Raw genomic sequence first — 24,921 nt, 5'->3', positions numbered from 1 at the left:
ATTTGGGGTTGCCTAACTAGGACTTCAATTTCTGTTCCATAGTTGTCGCGGCCCTGGCCATTAAAAATCGATGGAGACAGTGCTATCACCAACAAGATACTTATCTAGAAGGTTCAGCAAATTGGTGGGAGAAAGGCTGAACAGACCCAAAGTTCGGTGTGCCATCCGCATTAGCAGTCAACGGCTGCGTCATAGCATATCTCGTGTCGTCGCATGCACCATTCTTGTTAGAAGTAGCATGGAAGGTGATGAAAGTCTGCTTTCCATCAGGGCTCTGGAAGAAACTGTTATGTCCAGTTCCATAACTTCCATTCGCGCTCTTGAGAACACAGCCGTTGGACTTCTTCCACGCTGAGGCCTTGGCAGGATCAGTCTTTCCGTCCCACTCGAGCAGAGCGACGCAATAGTCTGGAGTCCAGCAGTAGTTGGCTGAGTAGGAAATATAGGTCTTTCCGCCGAAGTATAAGGCGTTGGGTCCCTCTTGCACGGGAGTTCCGCTCTTTTCCCAGCTTTGATCGGGTTGTGAGATGATGCTTAGAGCACCGACGGACAGGAAGTCGGAGCCCAGTTTACGGATGCATGTTGATTGGTACTGCACACCAGTCATACAAGAGTAGACAAAGTAGTTGCCGAACTGGTTGGTGCGAAGGATGGTGCCGTCAATACCCCAGTCATCAGAGAGCTTGGCTCCATAGGACCAACTATCCCAGGGAGTAGCACCACCTAGTTCTGTTAGCTTTGTCATTCGAAGGAACTGAAATTCCTACCCTTGATAACGTGTGACCGCTGGCCAGTGAGATCTTCGGACTTTCCAGCAGTATAGTAGATGTACCACTTTCCGCCGAGATAGTGAAGCTCAGGAGCCCAGACATTGGATGAGCGCGAAGGGTCAGAGTCTGTGTAGATGACCTTGGGAGTAGCAGTCTTGAGACCCTCGATAGTGGTAGCTCGGGAGAGCTGAAGGTTTGTCCACTCTGTCGAGATTAGGTAGTAGTATCCTCCCGTGTAGGTAATCTGGGGATCACCACCACCTGGGTTTCTGATGGGGTTGGTATAGGCACGAGCTGAGCCAATGAGCCCAAGGGCCAAGGTGAAGATGTTATTCCAAGAAACCATGATTGCGACTGAATGAACTGGCCGAGCTGGTTTTCTAAGGTCAATGGACTTCGACGGAACCTTTATACAAGCGTCGCTTATAAAGATCTCGTTGCATACCACCAGCTATCCGCGTATACCATCGGACGCTCGTAAAATCCTGGGGAACCTTCCCATATCGTCCAGGTGCATTGATTTCAAGAACAGCTGACTTCTCATTCCGGATGGCTCGCCGAGCATGACCGGGAACTGGGATCTGGGGTTGCCGATCGATGACCGGGATGTCGATGCGGTCCAATCGTGTCACTGGAGGCCCGTCCCGCAATGCTTATTCTCCAGCAAAACCTCGGGAGTTCAAGGTCCGTTTTCGAATTGGGGGTGGAGATGTTGCAAGGCGCCCCAATAGAAGTGAGGATGTCATTTAAGTCTATTTTATAGTCGCGGGTTCCCCGGATCATGATGCGGAGGGGATGCAAGAGGTTTGTGCTTCCTGTCATTGGCGGTAAATATGTTCCTCATCTATGGCTATGTCAATATGCCAGCTTGGGAATATTCAGTCGCACCACTATGCAAGGCCATTTTTCTAGACCAGTCAAAGGCCAGAGGTCATCAGAGATGAGTGTCAAACACTTCTCTATTATACGTCCCTAAGCATATGTCTGAAGACCAATATGTTCATTTGTTCCATCGCCGATTCTTATCCAAGATCCTGATTTACTCCTCTTCCAAAAGCGTTCCTTCCAAGTCCAAAGTCTATGCCACCAACAAGTGTCGATACTAGCTTGTGTCTCAGCAATAGTTTGTTCCAACTCCTCCTGATGATTCTTGAACCTTACAATCTCATCCTCTCGTTCAGTAAGCTGAGCCTTGAGGCGACTCTCCATTGCCTCTTTCGCATCACGTTCAGCCGCGGCTTTTTCTTCATTCTCACTAGCTTTCCTTGTTGAATCCTCTAACATGACTTTGTATTGCTTAACTTTGATTTCAAAGCTTTTGATCTGATCATGAAAGTCCTGGTTCTTGTCCTTAATGAATGTATGCTCATCTAGTTTCTTTTGCGCTTTGGTCAATTGAGTTTTCAGAGATTTGTTCTCTATTTCGAGTCTGTTTCGAGCGATCCAATCGCTAGTTGTCTGGGTCTGAAGCTCTTCAAACTTTGTTCTTGTGGCTGATAATCTTCCTTGCGTAATGTTGTTTCGATCTTGGCTTTCTTTGAGCTTTTGCTCTAGATGAATGATTTTGGGTCTGAAGATATGCTCAATGTTGAATTCCAAGTCCAGAGACTTCTGCTCGGCCACATTGTTATGATCTTTGCTTTCTTGAAGTTGTTGTTCCAGATGCTTGATCTTGCCTCGTAACCTTTTGACGTCTCGTTGGTGCTGCTTCTGTAGTTGGTCATTGTCTTGCCTTGCGGCATCAAGACTGTCCTGCAACTCGGAAATACTCGACTTCAAGTCGAATAACTGTTCGAACCGCTGAAACTCGTCCATTCCCCTCGCCTTCTTTTCACGCTTTACGGATACTGCCTCCTCTATCACGGTTGTCCATAGACTAACAAATTCTTGCACTTGCTCTGAATGATATGTGCGACAGAGGCATAGATCTGCGAGTTGATGAAGAGTTTGTCTCGTGGTGAATTCAGGAGATCTTTGCGACATCCGTTTGAGCAATCCACCAATTGCCGAAAGTCGTGGTTCCTTTATAGAAAGCGTACACCGGGTCTCCCTTGTGGTAGTGCCTATGCATCTGCGATGATCGGAAATCTGCAACACATCTGCTGGGTCCCAAAAGATCGAAGCCATCAAGACAAAGATGGAGTGGAAGGACCGAAAATATATATTTCGTGTAGGTGCAGATCTGTTATTGCAGTTTTGGTGGGCATTCCAGGTTACAAGTTCCAACTTGAGAGTGTTCAGGGAACCTGAGGGAATGAAGAAGACGAATAGTGGCGAGGAATTTGGGACGTGATGGGTGCTGAACAGTGTATTTGGTAGAAGATGAACTGTTGGTTTGGATGTTGTCAGCCAAGGCCCTGATCCACACGAAACGTATCCATTTCGTTATAGGTCTCAGACACATCTGCTTAGAGCAGTACGAGACAACTATGAGAGATTTGGGAAGAATTGAGTTAAAAGGCCGAGTTACATCTTTTTTGAAACTGTGTGTGCCGCAAAATACAACCATGTCGTGCAAGTGCACCGATGCGAAGGACAACTGACTTCTCAGGCCGGATAATTGACCAGACACGGCCAGGAAAAGAAATTTGAGGCTGGGGATCCGTGAACGAAAAACGTGCAAGACGTGCATGACGCTCCATTATACAATAAGTTGGACTGAAGAATTGAATATATACTCAGAACGAATAAAGAGAGCCTTAATAGTCTACTTGTAGCCCTAGGTCTGTCTCTAAGTGAACAGCAATAACCCAAAACGATTCACTGAAGCCTAAAACATAATCACACCCATGCCCAGCATAAGCAGTGTGTACCAGTAACTGCAAATTTGCTTGCTTGCCCTAGCATCCCCTGTGCTACTCTCATGAGCGGCACTTCCTGGCACCACAGTCTCTGTGGAAGACGTACTTGCTGTCGGCATAGTGCTCACACCTGACCCATCCGCGCTGACCGTCTTGTGAGGAGTGACCGAGGTCGTTTGCTCCTTAGACGATGATTCTTCCTTCAACCCTCCCGAGGCGTTGCACTTCTCTTTAACAAGCTTGAGCTGCTTGTTCCAATAGTCACCTGCTGGATCAGTCGGCGTTGGCCACGCCCAGGAATTTGACCTCATGTCAATTAGCTTCACGTAACAGGGATGGCAAAGCTCTTCGAGGGGCATTTCCTCATCATCCCCGATGTCGGGGAATTCGTCCAAGATTTCTAGAGAACGTCAGTTAAACAGTCGTCTATGAGAAGAAGACCACAAACCGCCACAGTATCGACCCGTTTTCGGATCCTTGGCACATGTCTGGTTCCAGCCACTCGAAGTGACATTTCCGCCGAATAGGAAATAGTTGGGTGGGTAGAGTTCGGACAGGAAATCCTCCTCGGCACACTCCTTTTTGAGCTTTTGATACCACGATTGGAACGAGTCGGAGCATTTTTTGTTGCAGATCGTTGGGGCCATCTCCATATCTTCGTCTGTTTCGCCATGAAATGAATTTGGGTCGGTTAATTCCCTAATGTACTCGTCGCATTCGACTTCGGCTGTCAATACCCTCTCACATGCTTTGCTGATCAGAGTTTCTAGACTATCCAAGTCCTTTGGTTTCATCATCTGTAGTGCACTGGCACTCATGAAGAGCCCAAGCGCGACAACCAATTTGGACATGACCATCATGAATATTGGTGACGCAGATATCGAGATGCGAGTGATACACTGTCAGCAGCGAAAGTGATGGGCTCTTAATGATAATTTATAAATGCAAGCCCCAAGCATAGGCCTAAATAGTTGTGGCCAGCAGGGTTCTGAAATTGTCAGATAAATTCTTCGTACTCCGTAATGATGTAACCAAACGGGCCTTTTTCATGTGTACATATCGCCAAGACGGCCCTGCACGTGCTGCAAGGGCCCAAATGTCATTGATTGGCAACCCCTGTCCCTGTCCAGAATCTCTCATAGCCTTTTAGTCATAGCAGGTACCGTGAAGCATCTCAGATGTAGTTTTGTTCTATGTCCGATAGTAACCAAGACCAGACCATAAACCCGATATATGCAGCAACATCCATCATAATGCCGACAGGCACAGGAAAATCTTCCATTAAAGAACCGAGGCAATTGGGCCCATTAATACGGCAAGTGAGTCAACAGAACCTGACTAGCCTGTGGAGTTGTGGGACTCGAAAATCACGCTTAATACAAACCAACAACCAACATCACCATCAACCAACGCAGCGTTACATGGGCTACGGACAGAAGTCTCCTGACATGAAAATCCATTTCTCTCCTTTCTTGCCTGCATCCAGCTTGACATTTAGTTTGTCACTGTATTTACGATATGCTTGGGGAATAGAGCTTGCCGTGTCAACGTTATGGACAATAGTGGAGAAACACCCAGAGTGCAGTCAACCTCGCATGCTTGCCGGACAATGAATCTCAGGTGGAGCAAGAAGCGAGTCTCTCGAGGATTGTTTGTACGTAAATACTCTAATTCTAAGCCCGAGTGGTTTAGGCCTCCAATAATCTACTGGTAAATGCTCAGACGTATGCCCTGGTTTGATACACTTTAGGTTGTGAGAATACAGCTATGGATATATCCGACAACATAGTTCCAATGGCTCTGATAGACGTGAACAATCCCCCTACATAAGAAAGAGGTTTAACGACAAAAAGAACATCAGAGCCCGAGATCCGAACATCTCTCCCTGTAGAGACTCCGCAGCTGCATTAGGCGTAGGTGGCACAGTAGGCTCAGACGATATGGTCTGTGCTGGCGTCCCAGTGGACGATACAGACCCTTCCTCGCTGCTGGCCGTCTGAGAAGCTTTCGAGTCTTCTGCCGCAGTCGCCGCCTCGGATGGTTCACTCTTACTTGAGGTGGGCGCCGCAGTCTCAGTGGAGGTTGAACTATCGCATTTCTTGTGCACGAGCTCAAGTTGCTCTTCGTGCCATTTGATGTTGAGGGCGTACGGTGAGGGTTTATACATCTCGAGACGCTGCACATAGCAAGGATGGCAAAGCTCATCGTGCGGCAGCTCTTCACCCTCTCCAACATCAGTGAAATCTGCAATGATGTCTTGGATACAGTCAGTATTCTCCTATTCTCAAGTCTATCAGCTACTAACCGTTGCAGTATCGTCCTGTCTTGGTATCTTTCAGACAAGTCGCATTCCAACCTGTCCAGATACGAAGGCCGCCTCGTGCTTTGTCTTCATCCTCGCAGTCCTCGGAAACATCGGCGATCCAGTCCTGGAGTGACTGAGAGCAGGTTTTGGTGCAGACTGCATCGGTTAAGGCTTCACTGTCAAGAGAGCCGTACCAGCCTCCGTTGAGAAAGCTGATTACCTCCCTGTCGCAATCGATATCTGCTGACATGGCCTTCTCGCAGGCTTTTGTCACATCCTTGTCAGTCCCAGACTCATAGAGACTGAAAGCATTGACGGACAGGGAGACTCCCAGAGTGATGAAGAGTTTAGAGGCAATCATGGTGAATGTTGCCTAGGTAATCAACGGGAAATAGAACTTGTGAGAAAAAGAATGACGTGGTTAAGTGAAAGAAAGAAGGAGGAGAATCCGTGATTTTCCAGCACAGAATCGAGTGTCTGAGCGGTGGATAGCTATCCCTTAAACGAAAATCGTGAATCAATGGCCCGAGGCCCTTTGTATGCATTGTGGATACGCCAAGTCGGTTGCAGGCAAAATGCAGGGGCTACATCCTAGCCTAGCGACCAAATTCATGTAACATGCTGTTGGTTGTTAGTTGTTGGTTGCAAAAACCACGTAAAGTTTGATTGCGGTCTAAATTATGCTTAGGTGTAGCGCCAATAAGCTCGTAAAGTGTAGAAGTCTCTTGTCATCGCATGATCACCCATTCTCCCGTACTCGGATCATATGAAAGATCGTAGACCGTCTCTGCGCCCTCTTCCTCAGGTACACTGTAATCAATAACGACGTTAGGTTCGTTGTAATGTCCCATGAACTCAAGTGCGAACTTGACCTGGGCTCCAGCATTAAGACCTTCTCGGAAAACAAATGAAAATGGCTCAGACCTGACTATACGTCTGCTATCCTCGAGCTTGACAGACTGAAGGTATGTAACTGGCGTACCATCATCGTCGACGCCAGTCAATACAATAACCTGACGATTGTGCACATCGCGCTCAACCTTGATAACAAGCCTGCGCTTCAAGATAAAATTTGGAATGGTGTATCCGAGCCTATCCATCACTCTCATCATGAGGACATCCGACTCAGCCCAAACATGCATATCTGCTATGCCTTCCATGAAGGTCTCTTGTAGGTTGCAGATGATAAGCTTGCTTTTTTTACTCTTTCCGCATGTCTCAGGAATGCCACTCGCTGGAGGAACACTGAGGGATGATCCAAGCGCGATGCAAAGATCAGCCTTCTTGGCATGACTTCGAGCAAGTTTCAGAGGTTCCTCTGGTAAGAATTCTCCAAAGTTTATGATGGTATCAAGAAGGTTCCCTCCACATGCAGTGCACTTGCGGCCTGTTCGATGGTCGTGCACTGACTTTTCATAGCTGGCGACAGCACGGAAGTCTTTGACGACTAAGCATAAGGAACATTCTTGTGGCTTATTCACTTACCTCTTATGTACTCCTTACCACAGTCTTTGCAGCATTCCCGGTTGCTGTTGCCGTGAAGTTCCGAAATGCGATCCTACGATGATCAGTCATAGCGGCCAACAGTCTATAGGCAAGTCCTTACACGTAGGATGCCACTCCTTCGATGCAAGCCGTCGCAATTCTGACTGACGAGATACTTCAGAACTCCTTGATTCTGTAGTTCCACCAGGGTCATATGGGTCGGTGTCGGGATGGCTTGAAGCGTGCTCGTGGCCTTTCCAGTACGAGCTCGCCCTTGAGCTCTCAGCGTCCAAGCACCTTCTGGTCCACGAAAGTCGGGAATGCCTATACGAATCAGCGGGTGGAATGCACAGAAAAGACCGATCGATCGACTTACCTGCTGAAGTCGAGACGCCTGCGCCTGTGAAAACAATGAAGTGCTTGCTCTTCTTGACAAGTGCCACGATCTCATCTGCCTGCTTGTCAATAACGTCTAGAGGATCGCGGCGCTCAGGTGGCGCAACTTTCGGCGCCGAAGAAGCCATTTTCGCAAACTCGAATTGATCTTCACGATGGCAGTCAAATATCGGTCAGAGAATGTAGTGCTTACCTATTTATTTAGCCTGATGTTAGACGTATTTGCTGACATTCACGGTGTTCACGCTAGGCAGCAGCCCCACTATCAGAATGGTGAGTCCCTGAATGTTTCAGCAATCAATAGTTTCTATGTAACCCAATGGTAATCCAATGGTAACCCTATCGCTTCCCAATGGAGAGCCAGTCACAAACCACTCAATTCATGTGGCTCTCTTCATTTTCGCGCGAAGCTGGGGAACCTCTACGCCAACGACCTCGCCCTGCCGCCCAATCGTGAAAACAAAGCTGATCTCGGCGTCAGCACCAATTTCCTGCCAAGTAATACATGTCGGAGTGCCCATGTCAATTGGAGCACTCTTGTCCTGGAATACGGCAATGAACTGGTGTCGGCTTTCATCTTGAACGTTCGTTGGGTAGATTCGGAAGTCGAGGTCATCAGCCTTAACGCCGAGCTTCTGGGCGGTCTGATTCTTGATGTTCACCCCGCCGATCACAAGCTTCTGAACCTCAAGACCCCGGCCATTGTCAGTGGTGTTAAGAGCAGCCTCAGTAGCCTTGCCTTTATATGATCCAGCATAGCGCGCTTCTAGTTCTTTGGCAGAAATGACTTGCAGGTATCCGAGAACTTCGCTAACGATGTCGGCGTACACATTGAGGTCCAGCTTTCTGTCCTCAACACTGCTATCGTGAGCCAGAATGGCGAAGCCGGCATTGAAGTCCGTGGTGAGTCCAAAGTAGCTCGCATATTTGCCAATAGTTCCGCTCTTCGTCAAGGCATCCAGGATGGGCGAGATAGCGTTTCCGGCACGGTAAACTTCCCAAGGTCGACCTACACCGTTGCGAAGATTGGAAGTATCGACATTAGTATGAAGCCAGCGACGGGTAACAGCAGGCGAGAGGAGGTCTGAGGCGAGGATAGAGTGTCCAGCGCGTGCGAGATCTTTGGCGGAGCTAACGAATGATAAGGCGCTGCAACGGTTGTTAGCCACAGATTCATCTTGTTTGGATGATAAAAATACCCTGGTTCACCAATTTCTGAAGTGTTAAGACTCTTCATGGCAAAGATATCTTCGACACCATGGCTCAGAACTCCACTGTCGCTCATGCTAAGAGGCTGCAGAATGGTCTTGTCGAGAATCGAGGGCCAATCTCCATCACTTCGTTGCATGGCAAAGACTAACAGCTGGAAAGCGGCGTAGGAGACAACTGGACTTGTATCCGGGAGGAAGTATGGCGACTTCTTCGCAAAAGCCTTTTGGAAGGCTGTAATTCAAATCAATCTAGGGGGCTCAAATGGTATATGTAGGATTTCACTTACCCTTGTAGTCGCAAGCCTTGCCAATAACACATGCTCTGGCTATATCACTTGTAAGTCCAAGTCCTCCATGGCTCCGGATGATAACATACACTCGTGACTGAGGCCTGACATTTGGCCTGCTAAGGCACCAATAGTAATGTCTCCCCATTTCACCGTAAGCGAATCTTTGACTTTAGCCAGTTCAGGCAGATAGTTAGTGATAGGCGTCTCCCACTGTTCGCCCATCTTGACAAGCCAAGCATAAACAGTGAATACCATGCTCACATCACCAACTGGAAATTTGGTGTCCGAAGTGAGGTTTGCGTTCGAGACTTGATCTTCAGGGGACGTGTAGTGATACTCGAAGAAAACGGGATCATCTCGAAGCGACTCAGCACCACCGAAGATGACCACGGAGAACGATGTAGTGTTGGGTGTGATTGGCCCGTATTTATCACTACCGCCGTTCTTGATGAGGCCGTCAAATGTTTTGGTGAACTGGGAGGTAAGCTTCCTAAAAGACTCAGAGGATTTGTCGATAGTCGGTGGTGGATAGTATGCACCGATGGGAGCGCATGCCTGGAAAGGAATGTCGTTATTGATGCAGTCATCTTTGGCGAAAGTGCCACGACTGAGGGCGCTCAAAAGAAAGCTTATGGTAGAAGCTCGCATTGTTACTTTATTACAAGTGTTTGGTGAGATGTTATGAGAGGCGATGAACCAGAAAGGCGCTGATGAACGGGTAGAATAGAATGCGCTGAGAGACCCTTCTTATATTTGAACCCGAGGCAGCCTGTAGCCGACGAAAATCTACCTTATTACATACTCACCGAGGCTTAGATGAGATGCCGAATGAAGATGGATCCTTTGGCAATATTCTTTCTCATTTTACTTGTCTTGTGGTGTTTAGCAGGGGATGTTCACCTCCAGAGGCTCCACTTAGTCCCTTAGTCCGACTTACTCCGTATGCCGCCAGCTTCCTACAACCGTTAGTCCGTGCCTTACTCCGTACGGCACATCAATGAACAGGATCCAGCACTGCCGCGTAACACAAAAATTTCTATTAAAAAAGAAAGACCTAAGTCCCATAACCCAGGTTGATAGGAAACTCGACAGGATCTGCGAAGAGAAAAGTTCCAATGTCGAGGTCAGGGTTTTGATACCAATCTGAGCTCATTGGCCATGGACTCGCTATGAACGGCATTGACCCAACTGACATGCCACTGGCATCAGTACCGACGCCAAGTAAGGACTGGTCATTGACAGATGGACTTATAGAGACTGATGAATCTGGTGTCTGGTGCTCCGCCTGCGACAGGTACCAATTCTCAAGCCGACGTATTCGCTTTGCAAGAGCATTGAACGGATGGTCTGCTGGCGCATCTTGACCTGGCGTGGCCTCGAACCGCAGGACTAGTTGGCGAAGGGTATGCCTCATATCTAAGAACCGACGAAGGTGTTGCATAGATCCAGATATGCTGCCTCTAGCAGCGACGAGATCAAGGCGAACAGCAAGGTTTAGGCCGCAGTTCATCATGATCCAGCCCATGTTCGACATGTACATCTCTTCACCTTGCGGCATGACGAGAATCACACTGATGAGAGAGCGAGCGGCTGACATGCTTGCCGACAGCCAGTCTATGAGCGAGCTTTCGTGTTCAAATTGATTGTTGAACTTGTCTAGACCGAAGGATGTTCCTCTCGGCGATGATTGGCTGAGTAAAAGCTCTAGAATATGTATCTGGAGAAGTAGAGGTGCTGTAAACCGTCAGTAAGAGACTTTGTATGATGTAGGATTGGCTTACGGCTTTCGCTCAAAGGGAAAGGAAGCGTTTCCTTGATTTCGGTACACTTCTGTGAGATTTCCTGACACCCAGAAAAGAAATGCAGACCGTTGTTAGTAGACAATGTGTTGTTGACAAGATCTTCAACTCCTTCGATGAGCGTTTGCACTGTAATCATGTACGGAAGATATTTATCCATCGGGTATTCGTTCCAAGATGCAAGATGCTCGCAACAAGCAGTTATGTATGGCGTATAGAAGAATTGGCGTGTTTTCTGGAGAATAATAGACGAACTTTGCTTTTTAGCCCAAGTCTCACTAATATCACTAGCTGACTCACCTTGAAGATAAGTAATAAGTCCCTGCGAGAGCTCTCATCTCATCGGGTCCCCAGTCTGGCTTGTTCTTATCTTTCCCGCCCTCGGCACTCCATAACTTTGGTCTTCGAGGTTTATCAAGTCTCAGATCACTGATTATACTAGTAGCAAGATGGAGATGCTGTATATATCTCTTTGGCTTGGCTTGATAGTGTGCCCTGCAATCTTTAGCTGACAGACTTATCACAGGTGCAAAGACTTACCATGCAAGATTAATCAGGAGTCCCTGCAGTAGATCCAGTTGACAGAAATCGCCTTCCACCATCTTTGCGGCAACGATCTGCTTGAATAAGTAACCAAGTGCTTTTTGGGCGGGGACATCGGCATGTGAAGCTGCGGCTAGGGCAGCCAGACAAGCAAAAGGGCGTTCTGCGTTCAACTCCTCAACAGATACGTCATTTCGAAAGAGGACAAAAGGAAAGTATGGGATCATTCGGGTCCTGTAGCAGTCGAGCAAGTCTCTAGCAGCTTCGAAGGTTATGATTCCTCGTTCAAATGGGTCAAATGATGCATTCTGATTGAAGATATCCTGCACTTTGCTGCTCGAAGATGCTTTTTCATAAGGACTTGTTGGCGACTTGGATGATTGCTCGGACTTGGATCTGACATCCAATCTTTCTCTATAAATACCAATCATAAGTCCTATTCTTCTCACTATGAAGTTATAGGTCTTACCTTTGGCGATTTACATTCTGGCGACGCCTAGCTTGGTTGAAGATACACGTCTTGCCGAGCCTCAAGCATCGATCGCAAGAGTCGGAGTCCTGAGTTTTCGAACATCGAATCTTCAATGAAAAACATGTCTGGCACGTCTTCAATAAAGGTAGTGGCGAGTCTCGGTTGTTTGACGAACTCATTATCGTTTCACGTTGCTTTTGCGAATATGATGATAGCATTCTTCAACAAAGATTGAGGATGAAGAATGAAAGGTCACGTGAGACACGGAACTCCGTACGTGCAGGATGAGGCTGTGTATTTGTAGCCGCGTAATCTGCGCAGCGAGACATCGTCATGGAGGATGATAACGGCATGATCATACTGATATTTTATGTTGTATTACTGTCTGTGTTTGACTTGAATAGGAAACTTGCGTTGCAGCAATCGATGAATTGGGAAGCTGCAAGACTCTTTGGTAGCCAGGGTGCAGGGTAAGCCCTTGCCGCACCTCACATTGACAACGCGTCGAGACAGAAACTAACCTCGGATAGATCCGGTTTCATGGATCAGATCATCAAAGGTTTTATAATGACAGTCTAGTTACTTGGTAGAGCTGGAAATTTTGATGTTAATGGAATGGAATGAGTAAAAATTTGATGGACGCTTGCCAATGGTAACGTGGTCTTCTGTAACCTGGCAGATGGATTTTGGCGCAAGTAAGGGGTGAACGCGCCCGAAGTTTTTACGCTTATCGAGATAACCGATCTCTTCTGGAAATACTATGATAAGCTTTATCTCCGAGCTTCCATGACAACAAGGGAGGAAGCTCACGTGGTATCGCGTTGAATATGATCACGGGCTGACGCCAAACTCCGGTTCCGAGTTGAATGCTCCGCGTGAATTGCTCCGCGATTCGGCGTGGTTTTGCTGATCCCCCAATCCAGAACCCCCAACACCAGAAAGACCCAGCAAACCCCTCTAACCCCTCTAACCACTTGAAGGGTTGACAGAAAACCAGGGCCTTAGATCAGTTGAACTTAGGTTATCTTGGCAGGCTACTTACAAGATTATTTAGGCCGCCCATGCAAGCCCGAGCGTTCTGGTATCTAAAGGCCCATCTAACCATATTCTCATTATAGGTTGCATCACGCAACCCTCGCGCGCTTGTCAATTATTATTCCGTCCGTTCACTGACAAATGTGAAGCCAATCGACGCGGGGAACCTTGTCTCGCGGACCGTTAGGAAATTACAGGACTCGCTAAACCTCATTTCGGCTGCGATCTGCGACTCTAGCCTACCGTTCGCGCAATGCCCAGCAATGTTCAGGTCATTCGCGATCATCCGAAGTCATGAGCCCTCTCGGGTGCATCTCCACCGAGCGCCGAGATGCAGCGGAGCAAAGCCGTGATATGGCTGCTGCCGCTGAACAGGGTATATCTCCCGAAATTACATGCATATTCTCATTGTGGTTCTCTATGGCGTCAAGACAAGAGGGACATTGTACATAAGAACAGATGCGATTTCTGTCTCAATCACGCAACTTTCTCAAAAGTAACTACTTCTTTTATAATTGTTATTTGGTAGTCGCTCCATCATGTTGCGACAAGCCGTCCACTCATTTTTACTTGTTGCCTTTACAGGCCAAGCTATGGCTGCTCCTAGCAACTCTTCTTCCTCAGCCAAAGTCCACTGGCTAGGTGAAAAGCCAGGCTTTACTTCAGGAACTACTTTCGGTCTTCCCTGGCCTCAATCGAAGTATTTCCCAAAGGACACCAAGTTCACTGCTTCTGGTGCTTCTGGTCAAGATGTTGACCTTCAATCGTGGGTTACTGGATACTGGGCTGATGGCTCAGTGAAGTGGACCGGCCACGCCATTGGAGCTTTGCAGGAAGTTCTTGACGAATATGTCGTCAAGGCTGTTCCTTCATCAGAGGGCATCAACTCCACAACTTCTGCTGGTATCACTGTTACCAAGAGCTCCAGCAAGATCAAGGTCGATACCGGCAAAGTCACAGCTGTCTTCCCTAGAACGGGCTCTGTGATCGTCAAGGAGATTGAGACCAACGGCAAGCGCATCGCTCAGAACGGAAGACTCGTTCTTCAGTCGCAGAACGACGTTTCTCACCCCGGTGAGGACAAGATCAAGTCGTTCAAGACGCTGCGCTTCCAGAGCAGCATTGATAACGTCACTGTCAGCGACCAGAACTCTGCACGAACTCTGGTCACCGTCCGAGGAAAGCATTCGGCGAGTGACAAGTCTGGCCACAAATCTTGGCTGCCCTTTGTACTCCGCTTTTACTTCTACTCTGGCTCCGAGTCGATCAAGATCATTCATAGCTTGGTCTTTGATGGAGATGCTGAGAAAGACTTCATCTCTGCCGTTGGTATCCGCTTTGACGTTCCTCTTGAGGGTGAGGAACTGTATAACCGCCACATCCGCATTGCTGGCGTTGAGGGCGGTCTACTCAGTGAAGCCGTTCAGGGTATTACTGGCCTTCGAAGAGACCCTGGTGCCAATGTTCGAGCTGATCAGTTTGACGGCAAGGAGCTGCCCGATATCTCGACTTGGGATGTTCGTGTCTCCACCCGTCTTCACTGGATTCCTCCCTGGAACGACTACAGCCTGAGCCAACTTTCAGCTGATGGTTTCACTCTCAAGAAGCGAACCAAGGCTGGTCAAAGCTGGGTCTCCATCCCTGGTGGCACTCGCGCCGAGGGCCTTGCATACCTTGGTGGTGCTACTGTTGGAGGTCTCGCCGTTGGTCTTCGCGACTTCTGGAAGCGATTTCCGACTGGCTTTGACATTTCTTCCGCCGCTTCTGACACTGGAAGCATTACCCTCTGGTTGTACAGTCCATCTGCTGAACCTCTTGACCTCCGTCCTTACCATGATGGTCTCGGTCAGAAGAACTACACCGATCAGCTCGACGCTCTTGAGATCACCTACGAGGACTGGGAACCTGGCTTCGATACACCTTACGGTATCGCGCGAACTAGCGAGCTGTATCTGATTGCCTTTGACAAGACTCCTTCGCAAGAAACACTGGCGAAACATGTCACACAGATCAACAACCCTCCCGTCCTTGTCCCCGAAAGCGAGTACATCCAGCAGACCAAGGCTATCGGTACCTACTGGGCTCCCGCCGACACTTCAACCGCCGCGTCCAAGAAGCTCGAGGATAACATCAACTTCCTCGCCAAGTTCTACCAGTCTGAGGTTGAGCACCGCCGTTGGTACGGCTTCCTTGACTATGGTGACTTCATGCACACTTATGATCCCGACCGTCATGAGTGGAGATACGACATTGGTGGCTACGCATGGGATAACTCTGAGCTGTCGCCCGATCTGTTCTTCTGGCAGTACTTCTTGCGCACAGGCCGCGAAGATATCTACCGCTTTGCGGAGGCTCTCACCCGTCACACTGGCGAGGTTGATGTCTACCATCTCGGTAACTGGAAGGGTCTTGGAACGCGACACGGCGTGCAGCATTTCAGCGATAGCGCGAAGCAGGCCCGTATCTCACAGCCTCAGTACAGGAAGTACTTTTACTACCTTTCTGGCGGCGATGAGCGCATTGGTGAGCTATTCGAGGAGCTTCTTGACACCGACAAGACCTATGGTGTTCTGGATCCCCAGCGCAAGGTCCGCAAAGATGGTTGGGTTCCTACGCCAAATGCGACCGTTGCCTTTAGCTTAGGCACAGATTGGGGTGCGCTCGCTGGCGGATGGCTCATTGACTGGGAGCGCCGCGGTCCTCGATGGGAAGAGTCCAGGGCGAAGCTCACCAGCACTGTCAAGAGCATCGCCAAGCTCAAGAACGGTTTCGTCACTGGTAATGGCCTCTACAACCTTCAGAACTGGACCCTTGGTCCGCCTCCCTCCGATCCCGACAACAAGGGCCACGTCGAAGTATCACATCTGAATGCCGTTTTTGGTCTTCCTGAAGTAGTCTCTGAGCTCATCCTGTACTTCGGCGATGATCTACCTGAGGGCTTCAAGCAGGCTTGGCTGGATTACTGTTACTATTTCGAGGCCACTGCTGCTGAGCAGAAGGCTCGCTATGGTGTCGATTTCGGAAAATTGAACTTGTACCAGGGTCACTCGCGTCTCACGGCGTATGCTGCTAACCAACAGCACAATACCACCATGGCTAATCTCGCTTGGACCAAGTTCTTTGAGAGTGACGGATTCAAGGCACCCACCGCCACTTTCACTACAACCGAGATTCCGGAGCATGAGGGGCTCATTCCTGGAGAGGAAGCACCTTGGGTTTCTACGAACGATGTTGCGCAGTATGGATTGGCAGTCATTCAAAACCTTGCTCTTGCTAGGGATGCCCTCGAGGACTACAAGCCTAAGGCCTAAGGGCTTGCACTTTGACGACTGGCTTTTTATTACACACCATCTTTCCAATTCCCATTCGGGATTTCCCTGTATTTATTCTCTAGCCTATAATTTACTCGATGAATCGAAATGCGAAACCATCTACCATGTCTTCTTCCCCAATGTCGATCGGACATCGTACAACTTCATAGCGATTCGATTGATACACCCGTAACATGTCTTCTTGTGCCTCTGTTTCAACCAGAAGTGCCTTCCCAGACAAGATCCTTGTCCCATTAGGGTCATTTGACATTGCCAATGATTGGCCCCCCCTCAAGAATCTTGCAGCAGCCACAGCAGGTCTCAATTGAGGCTCGCAACCTAGCAGACTAAACAGGACCGCAACGTCGGCTAGGTCTCCTTCAACGAAATACCCAATGGGGTACTTGATATGCTCGGGGAGTGGTTCATCATGCAAGTGCGCTAGTCGGCGATCAGGGAGTGTTGATTCGATGTCCAATATTGAATGCGGTGAATGAGATGAAAGACTCCTTCTTGCTGGGTTGCGTGGGATAAATGTTGGAACGAAGTTAGCGAGGCTCGGTATTTCTCTCAGGTACATTTCGATGGCGGTCTTGTTGATGGCATTGATTTCCAGAAAAGAGCCCGCATTTCCCGATGAGTCGGTAGCAGGAAAAGCACAACCATTGGGCGATGCAATGCCAACTGCTTGTGCAACAGCCTCAATGGTGTCCGGTTGTCCTTCAAGCTTTATCCAGAACTTTGAAGCCTCAAGCCTACGTCTGTGCCGCTCCATCAACCGGGCCCGAAAAGCTCTATGTGCAAGCTCTTGTCTTTGTCTCATCACGAGCTCTGGGTGTGACGCTGCCTTCGACGGCGTCATGTTGAAAGATAATTGGAGTGACTCGCGACTGACTTCTTGACTCTGATAGAACTTGGATAATAATCGAATGGTGTTCTGGTACTTCTATCTTATGTTTGCTGCTGTAAGGAATCTCGAGCCATGCAGGTTGAAAGGCGGTTGGATAGGGGTACCATAGGTCACTTGACCAGTTATAAAGTGGCGCCAGCGCCCCTTTATATACCCCAAATCGGACAAAAAGGAGAGACCTAGCTCTTGTTCAGCCGACAGTGAGATGACTTTTAGAGTTGTCTTTCCAAGAACCTTGATTATTTAAGTACATAGGTGGTTGCTGCTCGTAATGTAAGACTTTAGATTGCTAGCACGTGTGAAGAAGACAGAATATCTCATTTGTTACAGTATAAAGTCTCTTCCCATTGCAATGCCCCAGGGCTTGCATCAATATTTATTGGTCATCGTGAAAGCATCTAGGTAAAAGCTTATATTAGGAAACAGAATCATCATGTTTTCGTTCATCACCTTTGTTCACAAGTTAAAGCTTAACCTTATAGGCGACAGTCAACCTCATATTTGATTGTATAAACTTTAAGTCTATGACGGGCCTAGCCACTTAGATCACTGCAACACATTTAACTTAAACCCCTCTCTAAATCATGTCCGCTACAAGCAACCAAAAAGTCATTATTCGCAAAACTGAGTCCCCATCTCACTTGAATACGCACCCTGACAAGCCTGTTATTCTGCAGAGGTATGGCCAGGCACGTCAGGTTGTATAATCCGAGACCGTCCGTCTTTTATCCCATCCCCTGTAGTAACTGAGCTCTTGCTCCAAATCCTCTGTAAGTAGTGTTAGCACCTCTGAATACACTTTATTCGCAGACGAAAACATACCCGCTTTCTTCCGTTCCTTTTCCTCGTTCAACTTGCGCTCCACGACCTTGAGAGCCCAGCGCATCTCCCTCGAGGCCCCATACGTGGCCTGCAACTGATTCAGGACGGCACTGTCGCGGTATCCCAGACCCTTGAGCCTCCTCTGTATGACAAGGAGATCCCCCTCCAAGTCCAAGCACTTGACATCACAGTCTGTATGTGGAGCGTTTTGCTCCATGCGAAGCTGTGGATCGCCGCGGTAGGGATTTTGTATCACTGGAACGTGACGAAAGGGCCTTGTGGTGTGGACCGGGGCGTGACCCGATGACATACCAGCTACGTGAGTCTTGGGGCCCTTGATGGTAAGGGCGCGTCGTAGTGATTGAAAGACACTCATTGTGAGGTAAACTGTGGAGGATGTAGGTGGAGTGATTTGTTGATGAGGGTATTGAGGGAGAAGACATGATGAAGCGATGATATTTATACTCCAAAATTACATTGCTTGTTACTACGGTGTCATAAAACTTTCCTGGGTGTGATCATAAAGGCTAAAACATATATTCGATGAAGTAGGATAGGGCTGAAAAGTTAATGTGTAAGCAAACAAATAACAGGTGAAGATGAATGCACTTAAATGTGGCCGGAATTATTTTATTGTAAAATCTGAGGGTCTGAACAGCAGCAAAACTCGGAGCTTGCGTGGCCAAACTTTATGCATGGAGCCTCGCTAATGAATAAGGAGCTACCATTGGTTGGTAGCGAAAGATTAGGACATCTTAAAGAGACATACCAAATAAGCACACTGAAAAATCCCAACTAACTTCCGCTTTTGGAAGCTAATATGCACATGTTGAGTATTTCACATTGAACGCAAAGGCAAGTTGGATTCAAAGTCACTTTAGCTTAAGTCTGAGGTGGTTGTTATGGATTTAGAATTATGGAGCTAAATTATGTAGATCTTCGTCTAAGCCTTCATGATTTCAGAAAGTCTAACAACACTAGCACTGACGGTGTTGTTTCCACCAGCAGGAGGAAGAATACCTGCGCCCATAATCATAAGCAGATCAGGATCCTTTTTAAAGGTCAAAAGAGCACGAGTGTATGCTGTAGGCTGAGGAACGCTCCACTTCTTCCAAGCGGACGCATCACCAAGAGCCTGGTTGGTGAAGATCTCAGACATGGTGCCGCAGCTAACGACAATGGTACCGTTCTTTCCACCATAAGGAGTCCAAACAACGTAGGGAGAACCAGCGGGACGAGCACCGTCGGTAGAGATGATCTGCTGACCGGGCTTGTTGAGGAACTTCTGGGGGTCCTTGGAGAGGCGGTAGAAGACGGGGAACCAGTAGGTGCTGCCGGCGGGAGGGTTGGGGCCGCCACCATACTCGTAGGTGTAAATGTACTCGTTGTTGGGGAGCTTGGCGACAGTGGGCATACCAGGGCGAGCGTAGTAGTCATCGTACTTGGTGTCCTCAATAACAGAGCTCCATTTCTTGAGATCAGTGGTGGTCTGGTGAACAAGCTTTTGGGAGTGGGTAGCGTTATCGCGCTGATCAGAATAGTACAGAATGAGCTTCTCCTTGTATGTCCTGAAGAGTATTAGCGAATGATACATTGCATTAACAGAGCTCCACTTACATCAGGAAAGGTTCCCAAACTGGGGTAAGCCCATGCTCGGGTTTGGCCTCGCCACCAAGAGCAACATGGCTGACGAACTCCCAAGTTTCACCCTTATCAAGACTAGCATAGACCTCGATAAGAGTTTCACTCAAATCAGTGGGGATACTGCTGCCCGAGATAAGAACTGTACCCTTGGGATACTTTCCGAATCGCCGGGGGAGCTCATAGAGCTGGGGTTGATATCGCAGACCCCAGTTGTTCTGAGTATCCTGGACTTTGGAGAAAGGTTTCCAAGTCTTTCCGCCATCTTTGCTCCTGACAATGGGGAACCAAACATGAGGAGGCTCGGGAGAGTAGTTCTCCCAAGTAGCCAGAAGCGTACCATCTGAAAGCTCAAGAGGGCGAGCGTAGAGGACCTGAGGGTCGTTGTAGTTGGAAGGAGGATCAAAGATCTCAACGTTGCTAAAGGTCTTGCCCTTCTGAGCAGGCTTTGCCGCCACAAGTGGCAGCAAGAACGAAACAATGGCGGCGAAACGCATCTTGAGACCTGTTTTTGTTGTCGATGGCAGGTTGCCGAGCTCCAAAAGATGCGGTCAAGATTGGAGTCTTATATAGTCACCTCGCGCTTAAACCGTCGCATAACGATGACATCTCCGCCGAGGTAGTGTCATTTTACGTAGCGTCATTGTTTCTATTCCGCTGCGGAGAAATTGAGCCCCATCGTCTGGGGTGTTAGTGATAAATCTGGGGAATATGGGGAAATGATTGGCGCGCAAAGTGAGGAATCCATGCTTAAGTTGATGCGCGCCAATCGGCAACGCATAACCAGTTCGGCAGTCCAGCAAGGGTGAACAATTTGGCTCGTGAAGCATGCGGGGGCATTCTTTTGATAGGAGCGATAACTTCTATGATTCGGTAAGTTAGCCACCGAGATCAGCAGATTGATTAACGCTGTGGGCTAATGCAGTTGCTTGTTTTAGGTATTCGTCGGCGAACAATGGGGGTCGTACCCTGGTCAAGGTTTGGTAGCCTCGGATCAACAATGCTAATGGAGGTTAGGCATTGAGGCTCAGAACAGCACGAGACTCAATTCAGGGACAAGGGTAACATGCAGCAATGTAGTATTGCTCCAAAGTTTAACCATACAATTGGGTGTTCGAGATCGGCAGGCCCGGACAAAGGGCAGCTCGATGGAACATTATACTCCGTTAACGACGTTCCGGTCACTGGCTTCCCTGATGTCTTCTTTTCACTTCTCCGGAAGATGAAAGTGATCTTGGAATCACTACGACCATTGCGAGAGTTGCTGATCGAAGAAGAAAAGCAATCCGGAGGCACGAGACTCAGTAATGACAGCGAAGGATCAGCAACGATCCAAACCAACCTGGAAAGATACAACCTACCAGAGAGGGTTTCAACGACAAAGATTTCTCAACTCATGAAACAGACTCAATAGTTCCTCAACTCAGAATATCCATTTTGAACCGTTTTGTTTGTTGTCCTATTGGACCGTCAACTTACTCATCTAATCCGACTAGACGCTATAATCAAGCGCGCTATTACTTACCCCGCCGCGTCAGATCTCACCCAAGCCGTAGGATCGCGTAAGCACCATCAGCAACACAAATATCGGCAATCAACGCCTTTTGACCTCGAATGCAGCGCCACAAATCTATCACCATTCATAATCTCTGCACCGCTCCCAAATATGAGCGCACAGGCAAAGCCCCTCTCCTATATGGAGAAGCTTTCGAATGAAGTCTTTGTTTACCGCCCTTCTGAACCTACCGCGCCGGACTCTCCGAAGATTATCATCATCGCCAGTTGGACCAACGCGCTTGATGGCCATATCGCCAAATACGTCGATAAGCACAAGGAACTATACCCGTCGTCGCAGCTTGTTCTTGTGAAGAGTTATAACAAGAGCTTTTTCGACCCTAAAGTTCTCGCAGAGTCAGTGAAACCAGCGGTGCCGGTTATCAGAGCCTCATTCCCAGCTGCCCCAACATCAACGGCTGCCACAGGAATTATGATCCATCTCTTTTCGAATGGCGGTTCGTCAAATATCTCATCGTTATATGATGTGTATGCTGCAACTGCTCAAGAAGGCGAAGATCCCTGGCTTCCGCCTCACGTAACAGTCTTTGACTCAGCACCGGGTGCTCAGCGCCTCACCAACACAGCCGCGTTCTTCAAATCTACTGTTCCAAAGTCATATCGTTGGGTTTGTATGCCGCTTGTCTATTTGGTTGCAGCTATAGGACAGTTCACCAAGTTCCTTGGTCTGACAAAAGACTGGCTGGCTTTCTGGGGTTCGACGCATAATACCGCTCAGGGCAAGAGGGAGCGTGAGATTCGACGAACATACATTTATAGTGAGGAGGATGAGTTGATTGATTATAAAGATCTGGAGGCGCAGGCTGCTGAGGCGGGGAAGCTGGGGTTTGATGTTCATCTGGAGAAGTTTGATGGGTCTCTTCATGTTGCACATGCAAGGAAAGATGAGGCGAGATATTGGAGCGCTGTCCAGAAGACTTGGAGTGGTTTTGAATAGTCACCATATGTTTGGCTTCAAGATAGCAAGCAGACTTCCGAATCGTTACACGAACTCAAAGGCAAAGATCTCCTAGCAGTCAGTGGTGGAGTGATTAATGGAGACTAGAGCGATTAACCTTCACCGACAAAGTATATGAACATCTGAATATTTATAAACATATAGGGTGCAGATCCATGGTTTCAACAGCAATAATCTAGATAATCACCCTAAGCGGATAAGTCTGTGCCCCAGTAGATAATCCCCCAGTTCCACATCAGGGACGGAAAAGTCAACATCGATATATCCGAACCTTTCATAATAGTCTCCCATGTCCTTCAAGACCAAGACCATGTCAGAGTTCAGAAATACTATTCCGAGCCAAGTATGCCCCGCTTCCAAATCTTTGTATATGCTATCACCCGCTTCGTACTCCGGTGTTATGAGAAAGCCATCATGATAAGTGATTCCATGTCGCTCAGTGCCACCCCTTACAAGAGACAATTTCCACATGTTCCGAAGATTCCAGTAGACTCCTTCCTTTCGGCGTATTTTCACGTGAACAGTCTGAGCCTGGATCAGGATGTACTTACTCAACGATGCAGATAGACTCTGGAAGGTATCCAAATTCCTCAACATTTCAGCGTCGTCTATAACAGTGCCATCTTTCAGCAGAAGAGAGGCTGTTATATCCTCTTTATAGACGCTGTTGGCTGATGGGTATGCCTGTCCCTTCCAGCCAACCCACGACCAGCTCGGGAAATCCGGTCGCCTCTGCGCCAGGCCTACTATATGCCATTTAAGAGCAGAAACCACGACGTCCGCGACTGACATGTCGGTACTGTATGGAATCGGCTGACCCCATATATGACGAAAAGACTCTGGAAATGCATCTTGGAATAAGTTGAGAATACCAAGGAACGCATTCAGTCTATCGCTGGGATACGTTATTCTTCGTTCGGAAAAGTCTCCCGTGAGTGAGTATACACCTTCCGTGCCGGCATTCTCCGGGATAAAATGTAATATGCTGCAGCGAAAGGGATCGGATAGATCAGAGACATCTGCCTGAGCTAAAAGGTCCAAATCTTGTTCGATGGTTTCCCGGAACTCACGCTCCATACAGTGAAGGTATACCTGCTCATCGGTAAAAATAAGCTTCCTTCGAGACACGAGGCCCTCTTGGTAAGTCCATGCTCGGGACGCCCATGCCGTGCCTCGAATTGCTTCTTTTACACTTCGGCCAGTGGAGACTAGGTGATGATTCCCAACACAAAGATCTACCGATGGCGCTCTGGCTCTAGGAGTGCTTATCCCTGGCAGGCCATAGCATGAGCTGTCCCCGGCAGCGGCGATGATGGTCAAGTCTGCTTGACGGTAGATCTTGTGCATCATCTGGATTTGCTCTCGCTTCTGAGGACAATCTTGTTGTGGCACGCAGTACCTGTCTACCCAGAGGAACGGAATACCGACCTCGGCCGTGACAGTAATTGCATCCTCGATAGTCTGCGGAAGGCTGGTCATGGAAGGATATGACTCGGTTGTAGATGTTCTCTCTCCCCATACATACGACAAAGCTGCGAACTTTGCTCCGGCTGGCAAAGGCTCCAGGTCCCGAGTTGTACAATTGATAACAGCGATGCTCACTGGCAGGGACCGGCTTTCTGAATCCGGGTTGCATAATGTCCCGTGCTGTTCCATGCAATGGGTGAGCCATCGCTTTATTGCTTCAAAGTCAGCCTTTGCGGGGTTAATCAGCCTGACTCGCTGACGGACTCCATTCAAAGTGTCAGAAAGATTGGCCAAACAACCAAAGTAATGAGCAGACCGTGGTAGGTTATTGTACCAGAAGGGGCCATCCATAGGTCCGCGCTGAATCCGAACAACTAGCCACGTTGAATCTTTTTGATCTTTGGCTCGTTCCAAAACCCGATCAACTAAGTCCACATCAAACGGGATAGTTTGTTTTGCTCCTCTGTAGGCGAGCTGGCTTGGAATAGCGAACATGCAAAAGTTCTCGTCTCTTCGTAGGGGGCCAGTGTCATGATCGCCCGCGGCGATAGAAAGTAGCGCCTGGCAGAGGGGACAGTCTTTATCATGCAGAATAGTACTTCGCTTGCCAAAGAGGGCTACTGGCTCCCGGCATTGAACATCGGTCCAACGACCGGACAGGATATCGTCGAGGTCTAGTGATTTACATCTTGAGCAGAGGCTTTCATCCGTGGTATGTCTCGAGGCGGTCATTTTTGATACTGGATTTTTACGATCGGCATAGTAGTTTGGGTGTCCATGAAATTTCAAGTGCTGCCTGAAAGTGAGCGGCCCACAGTCAGCAATTATCACTGGTTGTGGGCTGCATGGTATTGGCCAAGACTTTTGACTGGCTGTCCAATCCTATGTCGCTTTACCAGGATATTTCATACAAGTTTGAGTATGAACAGAGTATGTACTAGCTACCTATGCATTCGGTACTGGTAGATTTATTTCTTTGTTAGTCCGGTAATCATGAGCCATTGGTAGATCAATCCCTCAAGAGCAATATCGCATTAGCCCTGATAACTGCTGAACCAATACTGAATTACCGTAGCCAACCGCCATTTTAGCATTGACGTGATTTGTTCGGCTTTTGATTCTTTGCCTAA

The 24,921-nt window shown here is 48.3% G+C and overlaps 12 protein-coding genes across 12 annotated transcripts; 2 read left to right on the top strand and 10 right to left on the bottom strand.

The window, feature by feature from the left end:
* Positions 1 to 100: 100 nt before the first annotated feature.
* Positions 101 to 1,116, bottom strand: FPRO_15483 (uncharacterized protein; the record flags this gene model as incomplete). The annotated part of the gene is made up of 2 exons (XM_031220193.1): positions 101 to 723; positions 768 to 1,116. The coding sequence occupies 2 exons, from the start codon at positions 1,114 to 1,116 to the stop codon at positions 101 to 103; spliced, it is 972 nt and encodes a 323-aa protein (XP_031085876.1).
* A 626-nt stretch (positions 1,117 to 1,742) lies between these two features.
* FPRO_15484 (uncharacterized protein) lies at positions 1,743 to 2,753 on the bottom strand (the record flags this gene model as incomplete). Its single annotated transcript, XM_031220191.1, has 1 exon — positions 1,743 to 2,753. One exon carries the CDS (start codon positions 2,751 to 2,753, stop codon positions 1,743 to 1,745), a length of 1,011 nt encoding a protein of 336 aa, XP_031085875.1.
* A 787-nt stretch (positions 2,754 to 3,540) lies between these two features.
* Positions 3,541 to 4,422, bottom strand: FPRO_15485 (uncharacterized protein; the record flags this gene model as incomplete). Its single annotated transcript, XM_031220190.1, has 2 exons — positions 3,541 to 3,971; positions 4,020 to 4,422. The coding sequence occupies 2 exons, from the start codon at positions 4,420 to 4,422 to the stop codon at positions 3,541 to 3,543; spliced, it is 834 nt and encodes a 277-aa protein (XP_031085874.1).
* A 971-nt stretch (positions 4,423 to 5,393) lies between these two features.
* On the bottom strand, positions 5,394 to 6,237 carry FPRO_15486 (uncharacterized protein; the record flags this gene model as incomplete). Its single annotated transcript, XM_031220189.1, has 2 exons — positions 5,394 to 5,827; positions 5,877 to 6,237. The coding sequence occupies 2 exons, from the start codon at positions 6,235 to 6,237 to the stop codon at positions 5,394 to 5,396; spliced, it is 795 nt and encodes a 264-aa protein (XP_031085873.1).
* A 367-nt stretch (positions 6,238 to 6,604) lies between these two features.
* On the bottom strand, positions 6,605 to 7,885 carry FPRO_15487 (uncharacterized protein; the record flags this gene model as incomplete). Its single annotated transcript, XM_031220188.1, has 4 exons — positions 6,605 to 7,314; positions 7,362 to 7,434; positions 7,483 to 7,685; positions 7,738 to 7,885. The coding sequence occupies 4 exons, from the start codon at positions 7,883 to 7,885 to the stop codon at positions 6,605 to 6,607; spliced, it is 1,134 nt and encodes a 377-aa protein (XP_031085872.1).
* Positions 7,886 to 8,137: 252 nt separating this feature from the next.
* On the bottom strand, positions 8,138 to 9,906 carry FPRO_15488 (uncharacterized protein; the record flags this gene model as incomplete). Its single annotated transcript, XM_031220187.1, has 4 exons — positions 8,138 to 8,906; positions 8,957 to 9,200; positions 9,256 to 9,294; positions 9,345 to 9,906. The coding sequence occupies 4 exons, from the start codon at positions 9,904 to 9,906 to the stop codon at positions 8,138 to 8,140; spliced, it is 1,614 nt and encodes a 537-aa protein (XP_031085871.1).
* Positions 9,907 to 10,312: 406 nt separating this feature from the next.
* Positions 10,313 to 12,251, bottom strand: FPRO_15489 (uncharacterized protein; the record flags this gene model as incomplete). The annotated part of the gene is made up of 5 exons (XM_031220186.1): positions 10,313 to 10,992; positions 11,040 to 11,311; positions 11,358 to 11,552; positions 11,598 to 12,014; positions 12,070 to 12,251. The coding sequence occupies 5 exons, from the start codon at positions 12,249 to 12,251 to the stop codon at positions 10,313 to 10,315; spliced, it is 1,746 nt and encodes a 581-aa protein (XP_031085870.1).
* Positions 12,252 to 13,646: 1,395 nt separating this feature from the next.
* FPRO_15490 (uncharacterized protein) lies at positions 13,647 to 16,418 on the top strand (the record flags this gene model as incomplete). Its single annotated transcript, XM_031220185.1, has 1 exon — positions 13,647 to 16,418. One exon carries the CDS (start codon positions 13,647 to 13,649, stop codon positions 16,416 to 16,418), a length of 2,772 nt encoding a protein of 923 aa, XP_031085869.1.
* Positions 16,419 to 18,022: 1,604 nt separating this feature from the next.
* On the bottom strand, positions 18,023 to 18,526 carry FPRO_15491 (uncharacterized protein; the record flags this gene model as incomplete). The annotated part of the gene is made up of 2 exons (XM_031220184.1): positions 18,023 to 18,096; positions 18,151 to 18,526. The coding sequence occupies 2 exons, from the start codon at positions 18,524 to 18,526 to the stop codon at positions 18,023 to 18,025; spliced, it is 450 nt and encodes a 149-aa protein (XP_031085868.1).
* A 567-nt stretch (positions 18,527 to 19,093) lies between these two features.
* FPRO_15492 (uncharacterized protein) lies at positions 19,094 to 20,288 on the bottom strand (the record flags this gene model as incomplete). The annotated part of the gene is made up of 2 exons (XM_031220183.1): positions 19,094 to 19,718; positions 19,768 to 20,288. 2 exons carry the CDS (start codon positions 20,286 to 20,288, stop codon positions 19,094 to 19,096), a joined length of 1,146 nt encoding a protein of 381 aa, XP_031085867.1.
* Positions 20,289 to 21,457: 1,169 nt separating this feature from the next.
* FPRO_15493 (uncharacterized protein) lies at positions 21,458 to 22,303 on the top strand (the record flags this gene model as incomplete). Its single annotated transcript, XM_031220182.1, has 1 exon — positions 21,458 to 22,303. The coding sequence occupies one exon, from the start codon at positions 21,458 to 21,460 to the stop codon at positions 22,301 to 22,303; it is 846 nt and encodes a 281-aa protein (XP_031085866.1).
* Positions 22,304 to 22,507: 204 nt separating this feature from the next.
* On the bottom strand, positions 22,508 to 24,523 carry FPRO_15494 (uncharacterized protein; the record flags this gene model as incomplete). Its single annotated transcript, XM_031220180.1, has 1 exon — positions 22,508 to 24,523. One exon carries the CDS (start codon positions 24,521 to 24,523, stop codon positions 22,508 to 22,510), a length of 2,016 nt encoding a protein of 671 aa, XP_031085865.1.
* Between the last annotated feature and the right edge of the window lie 398 nt (positions 24,524 to 24,921).

The sequence above is a fragment of the Fusarium proliferatum genome (genome assembly GCF_900067095.1).
Source record: "Fusarium proliferatum ET1 genome assembly, contig: FPRO_scaffold009, whole genome shotgun sequence".
Taxonomy (NCBI): domain Eukaryota; kingdom Fungi; phylum Ascomycota; class Sordariomycetes; order Hypocreales; family Nectriaceae; genus Fusarium; species Fusarium proliferatum.
Note: the sequence above shows the minus strand (reverse complement) of the source record. Positions and strands in the feature narration are given on the sequence as shown.